At 30.9% G+C, this 10,032-nt stretch overlaps 1 protein-coding gene across 2 annotated transcripts; it reads left to right on the top strand.

Moving 5' to 3' along the window:
- Nucleotides 1–5,582: 5,582 nt before the first annotated feature.
- Nucleotides 5,583–8,979, top strand: LOC140882685 (F-actin-capping protein subunit beta). Of its 2 annotated transcripts, XM_073288839.1 has the most exons (9): nt 5,583–5,766; nt 6,477–6,547; nt 6,891–7,004; nt 7,182–7,264; nt 7,350–7,423; nt 7,531–7,650; nt 8,307–8,402; nt 8,673–8,804; nt 8,846–8,979. In XM_073288839.1, exons 1-8 carry the CDS (start codon nt 5,638–5,640, stop codon nt 8,757–8,759), a joined length of 774 nt encoding a protein of 257 aa, XP_073144940.1. In that variant the 5' UTR covers nt 5,583–5,637; the 3' UTR covers nt 8,760–8,804; nt 8,846–8,979. The 2 variants fall into 2 exon arrangements, with proteins under 2 accessions (XP_073144940.1, XP_073144931.1); XM_073288830.1 differs by having other exon boundaries at nt 8,673–8,979.
- The last annotated feature ends 1,053 nt before the right edge of the window (nt 8,980–10,032 follow it).

Genomic DNA, 10,032 nt, shown 5'->3' on the forward strand with positions numbered 1-10,032 from the left:
GATAAAAAACATAATCGACAAACATGAATACAAAATTCAACCAAATAACGACACATATCGTTTAAAAAATTGATTTTATTTTATTTTAAAAAAAACCCTAAATTTAAAATTATATAGAAATGTCGGAATCCGTAAACGAGAAAAATGTTGTTAGCATGCGAAAGAGAAAACCAGAGTTACATGTTGGGAATTTTAGTGGTACGAATGTCATATGTCATGTTTACACTTAGTTTTAATCGTTAAATTGACAAAAAAGCCAACTCAATCAAAATTTGTAAACGTTTAACACTAAGTCGGCAACACCGAATAATTTGTGACCAAATTGGGAAAGGAATCAAACATCTAATACTGAACTGAGTTTTTTCTCATCACATATCATGCTTACCGTTATGTTTAACGGTTAATTAGATGGAAGGACCAATTAGGTCAATATTTATAAATATTTAGGACTAAACCTGAAACATTGAAACATTTGAGACCAACTCGGGAAAACGACCAAATATTTGAGATTGAACCGAGTTTTATCCATTAAAAATTGTATTATATCATGGAAAGATGTTTTAATTTTGATATATATATATATATGTGTGAATTAAATTGATTTAACTTTAAACAATTAAAATTTATTTCCATCAATAAATTGAAAAAATATATTTCAAACTAAAATTATTGTGAATGTCAAATAATAATAAGATATATTAAAAGAACAAATACACGTAATTATGAAAATTTTACGAAACTCTACAAAAGTCTTTCAAAAAATCTACAATGAATCAATTGAATTTTGTAGGTAAATCTGTGAGAGTCTGTAATAGTTAATAAAAAGCTATCAACTCCATAATAGTCTATCATTTAAAAAATGCATTAAAAGTTGTTAAACTCTGGATCGAATACGTGCCCCTAATAGAACCTCTCTAAATTAATAGTACTCAATAAATTAATAATCTCTTTAAAATAATAATTCTCTAGAATAGGACATTGTGTGTCAGTGGATGTAATCAATAAATTAATAATCTCTTTAAAATAATAAATCAATGTGCTACGGACATATCGGACCGTTCAAACCAAGATCGAAGCGTCTGATCTCAGTTAGGTGTCTAGGTGATTTCTAGCCTTCTTAGGCTTGGTTCGGGAGTTGGCGGGGTGCTCCGGAGTTGCAGCAGAGTGATGCCAAGTTCTGGGACAGTCATCATCAGCAATCTGACGACGGACGAAGGTATAGCTCTGACTCCTTATAGAAAATAGGTAGTATGATGTAGCTTAGTTAAGGCTTTTAGATCAAGATTTTAATGCATGAGTATTTTGCATTGTAGTGCTGACTATAGGCTTGGACATAGAGTTGGTTTAGTTTGCCTAGTTATCTAAGGTACGAAAGTACTGTTTGAGATATCCTGACTGAGTATGCATGTATTATGTGTTGCATTATTTATTTGATTATATGGCATGATTTTATCTGCATATACCTGTCATGACTGTATGTTGCATTACATGATCATCTCGAGCTATATCCTTATGTTATCCTGTAGTAGGTATTTACCCTATCATGTCAATAGATGGTTGGACACAAAGATTCGTGTCAGGTCACCAATATTAGTTGGACACATGAGCTTGTGTCAGGTCATTGATATTTGGTTGGACACGTAGACTTGTGTTAGGTCACCATCAGGGTATGTAGGTCACCTCCTGTAGCGACGGCCCAGCGTGCTACATACCCAGGGCCCAAGTCTGTTTTTGATCAGATATTCTTGACCTCGAGTCTTGGTATCATTACACTTGCATACATGCACATATAACATTATATACTCATACTCTCGTACTGAACGTTTTATGGTGACGTCCTCGTACTGTTATTTCTGGACACCCTATTTCATGGGACATGTTTGCAATTGGACGAGGCGGGTGGTTCCAGGAGGGCTTAGGCTACAGTTTGTCAGCAGAGTTATTTTTCTAAGCTTTCAGTGTTGATGTATTTGAGTTTATACAGTTTGATTTGATATGGTTGTATAACAAGATTTACATATTTATTTTCTTGGGATTATATTATGTTATTCTGTTTTCGCTGATATTTTATGATTACTGTTAAATGCATGTGTAAGATTTTGATTAGTAGGTGATCACGGTGCGGGTCACTACACTAACTGTAAATATGATATCTGAAAGTCATACCACTAAAATCCTCAAAATCCAAATCAGATGCGCTAATTTATTATCCAATCGAGCAGGGAAAAAATATTTCTTTATCATCACTATCACACTAAAAAATTTGGCTCAACCTTGAGGAAATTGACATTGATGCACACAATTTATCTCTATCAGGTTTATCTGGCTTTAGCACGCTAACCTTATTTTATTGTTATCGAATCCCGATATTTATATAGAACTTTAAATTTAGGGTTTTTTCAAAAACATTAAAATTAAAATTGCTTTCTCTGGATATATGTCGTTACATATTTGAATTTTGTATTATTGTTCGTCGATTATATTTGTTTTTATATTTCCATTGAAATTTTTTAGAATTAGCGTTACAATATTTTCAATTTGCGATTTTTTATAATTTCATCTTTATGGAAAATGAGTAATAAATTAAATAAAGGTTATAACCATTGACGTTGATAAATTTATCATTTTTTATTGTCATTTTGAGGCCAACTATGTCAAAGTTGATGGAAGGACCAACTTGATCAAAATTTACAAATATTTAGGACTAAATTGGAAACTCTGAAATATTTACGACCAAACCGAGAAAGGATTCAATAATTTGGGACTAAATCGGGTATTTAATCCGTTAATTTTAACCATTAAATTGACGAAAATATCAAATCCGAATAATTTTTAAAACATTTAGTACTAAACCAGGAACATCAAAACATTTGGGAGCGAACCGAGAAAATGGTTAAATATATTCGATTCAGCCCCAAATTCTTCTTTATTTTTCCAATAATCTATGTGAATTCCCGGTTCAGTCCCATAAGTTTGGCTCTTTTCCCGATTTGATCCCAAATATTTTGATATTCCCGGTTTAGTCCCAAATGTTTCATAAATTAGCTCGAGTTTGTCTTTCCGTCAATTTAATGGTTCAATTAATGGAGAAAAGACCCAATTTAGTCCCAGATGAATGACTTCTTTCTCGGTTTGGTCCCAAATATTTCAAAGTTTTCGACTTAGTCCTAAATGTTTGTAAATTTTGATCGAGTTGACCTCAAAATGACTCACTTAAAAATGGTTAAATCAACATCAACAATTACAAACTTTTATTTAATTTATTACTCACCATTTCCAAAAAAAAACATCTAAATTATAAAAAAAAAAATCACTGATTGAAAAAATTGAAACCTAAATTCTAAAAAAATTAAATGGAAAGTAAAAAAAATCATTATCGACAAACAATAATACAAAATTAAACGAAATAACACCACCTACTGAGAACAAGAAAATGTGGTTAGCTTGAGAAAGAGAAAGCAGGATTTACCTGAATAAAGATAAATTGTGTGCAGCAACATCATTTTCATTATCAGGGTTGAGCCAAATTTCTGAGTGTGATAGCAATGAGAAAGAAAATTTTTTGTTCCAGCTCGAATTGGATTAGGCATTAGCGTATTTGATTTGGTTTTGGGGATTTTAGTGGTATTACTGTCACATGTCATATTTACAATTAGTTTTAACCGTTAAATTGACAGAACGACCAACTCGATTAAAATTGTAAACGTTAAGACTAAATCGGCAACACCAAAACATTTGTGACTAAACTGGGAACGAAGTCAAACATCTGGGACTAAATTAGGTTAATTTCCATCACATATCATATCTACCTTTATGTTTTACGATTTATTTGACGGAAGGACCAATTCGGTCAAAATCTGTAAAAGTTTAAGACTAAATCAGGGGGTTATTTAAATAAATATAATAAATTTAAATTTTTTTTAAACAAATATAACAAATTTAAAAATCTAAAAAAAATATAATAACATGGGGTTTTAGACCCCTCTTCATTGAGGAGTTGGGGTTTGAGACCCCGACACCTCATTTGTTATTTTTGAGAAGTCGGGGTTTGAAACCCCAACTCTTCATTGTATATACATTTATATTTTATTTATACATATATATATATATATATATTCAATTTTACCATTATTATTTTTTGATTTTATATTTGCATCTATAGTTGTTCTATATGTTTGGAAAAAGTTTGTAATATAATCAAACTTTTATAAAAGGAATAATAGTCAAAATAGTCTTGTAAGTTTTTTGTTTTGTGATTTGGTCATGTAAGTATTCAATTTTGGATTTTGGCCTTGTAAGTTAAGTTATGTTTTGGTATTTAGTCATTTTTTATTTAAACAATATTTTTATAATCAGGTCAGTGATCGAACCGGTCTAACTTAAAAAACGATCCAATCGGTCAATTTTTTTTACCGCACAGTCGGACCAAAAAAACGTTTATATAATTTAATATAATTAATAATATATTTTAAATTATAAAAACCTAAAAAATTTATATAAATAGAAAAAAATGTATTTATCGTCGTTTGAAAAATAAATAACTATATAAATATATTCAAAAATTAGTTATAATTATATATTTTTTATAAATTAAATAAATTAATTAAAAAACTCTAAATTTATGAAATTTTATTTTATCGTTTTATTTCATTCTAAATTTTATAATAGGAAAAACATATATGCATATAAAACCTTAAAAATACTTTTTATAATTATTAATTATGAAAATAATAATTTTTTCAATCTCGATTCAGAAGACTCTTATATAAATCTATGAAAATTAATAAAACACAATTTTCTTATATAATTAATCTCTATATTCATTTTGAATCAACAATACTCTATAAATAATAATTTATTAATTTATCAATTAATTAATGCATTTTTAAATTAGTAAAATATCATCGTCTTTATATTATTAATTTATAAAAGTTCAACTGTATTATAAAAATTTTAAACAACTAAATTTTTTTTAATCATAATAATCGTTTTTTTTAACATGCAAAAACAATTAAATATGTAAATATAAAACTAAAAAAAATACTAATGAAAAGAATTAATATTACATATATATATATATAATATAGGCTATGAGGAGGTTTCAAACCTCGACTCCTCGAAAATAAAAAATGAGAAGTCGGGGTCTCAAACCCCAACTCTTCCAGGAAGTGGGGTTTCAAACCCCATGTTATTATATTTTTTAAAAGTTTTAAAATTTTTTATATTTGTTTAAGTTTTTTTAAAATTTATTATATTTATTTAAAAAACCCCTAAATCAGGACATCTAAACATTTGGAATCAAACCGAAAAAGTTGTCAAACATTTGAGACTAAACCGGGTTTTTTCGCACCAATAATGGATAAACCAATAAATCATCCCATTTAAAATCAAAGTTCAAACATAACGTAAAAGAATGATTGGCAAACAAATTGGGAATATTTTTTAAAAATTTTAATACCACAAAATTTATTTTTTAAAAAATATATATTTTTTATATTAATTAATATCCGCAGAGTGTACCGTGTATCTACCTGCGACAGCGAGCTCTTGGTTTTCTCGCCTATAAAGTGTAAAATGTGATAGCCGATGGATATATTTTCAAAATAAAATAAAATAAAATAAAACAAAATCGGAGAAATGGAGGCAGCAATGGGGTTGATGCGGCGGATTCCGCCGAAGCATTCCGAAACCGCGCTCTCTGCACTGCTGAGCCTTTTGCCCAATCACTCCGTAGATCTTCTCTCTCAAGTCGATCAGCCTCTTCAGGTATACATTCGGATTACAAATTGAGAGCCTTTTTTTTCGATTGTATGCATTGGATTTTGAGAGTTGGGATTAATGTAGTTACCTCATGGCTTATGTTTATTCTCAATGGAAATTCTTTAGTTTTCCAGCTTCTCGTGGAATTGGGTATTCATCATCGTATTTTATAAATCTTAAAATTCATTCAAGCGGTGCTGTGATTTGCCTAGAGTGAGCTAACAATGACATCGTTCGCTAAAGTCATTCAGAATCCAAGATTAGGGGTGATATGTGTGCCGAGGTTGGCGCATTTTGAATTTCAAGCGACATAATGATTCTCTCTTGTTGGTGGTTTGGTTTTTGAACTTTTTTCCTGAATGCACTGCTTTTTGATGAAAACAGATGCTGATTTTTGTTTCCTTTGGTTTAATTGTATGGAAGAGTAGCTGTAGAGTTGAAAAGGAAAGAGATAATCGAAACGAGAAGCTCAAGTGCTTCATTGGTTTTCTTATGAGTGCCATTTCTTTTGCTTGTTATGTTTCTTATCAAGTATATAACTATATATTGGAATTCTGAAGCAGAGTAGAAGAGTTACTGCCTGTTTAAATTATTTTTCTATCTGTTAAAAATACTTTGGTATGACTGTCTTCTAGGAAATTAACCATGAAACCGTAACTTTTATTTTATGAAATCATTTCCACTGTGCTGTATAATATTTGAACTTGTTGAAACAGGTGTTGTGTGATGTGGACAGTGGGAAAGAGTTCATATTGTGTGAATACAATAGGGATGCAGACTCATACAGGTAAATGATTTCGGTATGTTCTTTATTAATTTCTGTCAAACATGACACACCATGATTAACAGTGAAACTGCTTCATGCTGTTGCATTTATTAATATTACTTTCACAACCGTTTGGGACATAGTTGAAGTAAAAATTGGAATAAAAATATTATTACACTTTTGCTGACTGCCAGATTAATGTTATTGCGAGATGACTAATATTGGTCAGATATCTTTCATTTTTCAATAGTCTCTTTCTTAATTATTGCATGTTAATAGAAGTACTCCATTTTTATTTCTTTTCTCATTTGGGCATGCTAAATATGCTAACAATGACACTTTTTTATTTCTTTTCTGCTTGAAGGTCACCGTGGTCAAACACATACCATCCCCCAATAGAAGATGGGCCTTATCCATCTTCAGATTTGAGGAAACTTGAAATCGAAGCAAACGACATCTTTGCTATCTATCGTGACCAGTGAGGTCCTTTGCTTACCGCGTTCTTAACTTTTCTTGAATTAGTAAAAATATGATCACCTCACTGATAGAACAATGTCTGACACAAGCCTTCATTTTATATTTATTCCTTTTTTTTTGGCACTATGAAGCATTGTACATAATTGCTGGATTGACCAAGTGACCAAATAATGAATAGGTATTATGAAGGTGGCATTTCATCAGTGTATATGTGGGAGGATGAAAACGTTGGATTCGTGGCTTGTTTTTTAATTAAAAAAGGTTTGGGTCTCTCCTCAACTTGTATTGGGCAACGATCTCTTTCTTCCCTTTTTCTTATTTTGCATTTGTACTTTTCATGGTGAAGATGGCTCGAAAGCTGCGCATGGTAGGAGAGGTTATCTGCAAGAAGGAGGTTGGGATGCCATACATGTTATTGAGGTGTGTCTTGTGTCCCAAAAGACCAAGGGGAGAGGACCTCAAACATGAAGGATAAGTATCTCCACTGTCGTCTTCCTGATCTATATTTATTTTTTCTACACGTTTAGGTTGGACCAGAAGAGGAAGGAAATGCTCGTTACTGTTTGACGAGCACTGTGATGCTTTCGCTGACCACAAACAATGACTCTTCGGGCACATTCAGTTTGTCGGGCTCAATTAGAAGACAGGTAGATTGTTTACCTTCTTTGATTAACTTAAGTTACCAAATCATAGGGGTAGAAGTTGGAATACCCTGCTGAGCTAACTATTCATGTATCATTTTAAATTATTGTGGAATGTCTGTTGAGAATTAGTTGAACATGAAGTTATATGTGATTTTGTTCTTGGGTTCTGCATAGAGGTGATTGTGGATCAGAATTACATAAAATATCATTTTACTCGTTCAAATTCTTTCAAAGAGTAGATATTTCAATATCGATTGTTGTACTTTGCAATATTCTTAGGCGATGTCCAAGTATTTTTTGTCACCTATTTAAAAACCGTAAGATACCCAAGTTGTACAAAATAAATGAGATGATGACTGGAGGGCACCATTGATTATTAGCTTCAAGGTGTTTACCTTTGATATATGCCTATGCCTAATGATTAGTATTGGTACTAAGTATAGTATCTGGCTTTAGTGATTAGTATTTGACATATGCCTAGGCTATACCAACTTTTTCCGAACAAATAGCTTCCCCATGAACTTGTAATACCATTTTGCTGCTTTGTTTATTCCTTTTGTTTTTCTCATACTTTTCAAGTGAATTGCTTGCTCTACTAGTAATGGAAATCAAAATTATTGTATAGTCTAACCATAATTTGTTTCTTGTCCCCTGTATAGATGAATATGGATCTTTCAGTTGATGAGGGTCATTTGTGCAATATGGGAAGGATGATAGAAGAAATGGAGAGTAAGCTGAGAAATTCATTGGATCAGGTATATCCTTAATTGTTAGGTTACAATGCAAATTGTATTATTTATCTTCGCAAGGCAAGCACACAATATTTCCATTCATCTGGAAATTGTCGAAGGGGTCAGAACAAAAAGTTTGGTTGATGGGATTGGGGCTAATTTGAGGCAAATTTATATCTGATCTTATCTTACAATAAAAAGTGGATTTTCTTTTTTCCTTTGAACGGTGTTGTAACTACCCCGCTAGCTACCTGCTGGGTTTTCCTGATTGCCTTATGCACACTTCGATTGCAGGTCTACTTTGGAAAAACGAAGGAGATGGTTTGTACACTGCGACCACCGTCTGAAGTTGTGATGAGACTTCCGGACAGCTCAGCGTAAATGTCGTTTGTTCCTCCTATCCTCTACCATTTCTTCAGCATCAAAAAATTAAAAGTTTGGTAATGACAAAAAAAAAAAAAAAAAACCTTAAAAGTTTGGCGTGTCTTGTTCAACCTGTGCCGGTGCCAAATCGATAAAAGATAACGTGTAGTTTGAAACCCTAGACTTGTATTCTGTTATCTTTGATCCACCTAGAAATTCATTTTCATGTTTTGTTTAACGTGTTGGAGATTAGTTTGCAATTCATGAATCACTTTGATGTTTTGTATGTTTTCAGAGTTCGCTTACACCGGAGCATTAAATTATATCATATCATATTATCTTACTATTTAATTAATATATAGTTATGACTAATTTAATTAGAACCATTTAATAACTGTTATCAACTTATCATCTAAATTTTCATGATATTGTTAAAAAATCAAGATAAATTAATTCCATGATAAAAATTATATTCTGAAAAATTTGTTGAAGTAACTGATTAATCGTATCAATCTAATGTTTGATTAGTGATATAATGGTCTAAATTAAAAAAAAACGATAAATATTATAATTTTATTCCAACACGAAAACTGGAACTGATCATATTCAAATTCAATACGAACTCTAAAATCAAAATGGAAAATTTGAACCAAAGTGTCTTCGTTTTTTTTTAAAAAGTGGTCTTAAGATATTGTGATAATTTTTATTTGTATTTTAAAAAAACAATTAACTATTAGAAAAAATTCGATTTTTTTTTTGAAAAGATTGTATTCTAATTTTGTGGGATAACTCATAATTGTGTCATTATAATTTCCCTTATTCCAAATTGTCCCTCAAGTTTTAGATTTTTGTCTCGATTTTGTCCCAATAATTAGTTTAACATTAAGAATTGACAGCAACACATATGGAGACCATATGACTTCATTACTTTCCCCCACTTGAATGATTCATATCGCTTTACATTTTTAAGTATGTTTGGTAAAACTTTTAAAAAGCATTTTTTAGCTATTCACAAAAATTTATAAAAAAAAGTTGAGAAATGCTTTCCATAAGTTCTTCAAACACTATTTAAGCTCTAATTTGAACATTTAATTAATGAAAGAATTAAGGAGTATGGATGCTGATAGTTCAACTTGATAACAAAGAATGAAAAAAAAATATATTATCCATATGCAACGAAAACAGCTGAAATCGAGATAATAATAAAATTTGAGAGATATAATTAACATATGACTTTGAAAACATTTTGGTAGACCAGGCCACGGTCCGGGTTCGGGTTGGCATTTAGCCA

The sequence above is a fragment of the Henckelia pumila genome, chromosome 1 (assembly GCF_033568475.1).
Source record: "Henckelia pumila isolate YLH828 chromosome 1, ASM3356847v2, whole genome shotgun sequence".
NCBI classification, from domain to species: Eukaryota; Viridiplantae; Streptophyta; class Magnoliopsida; order Lamiales; family Gesneriaceae; genus Henckelia; species Henckelia pumila.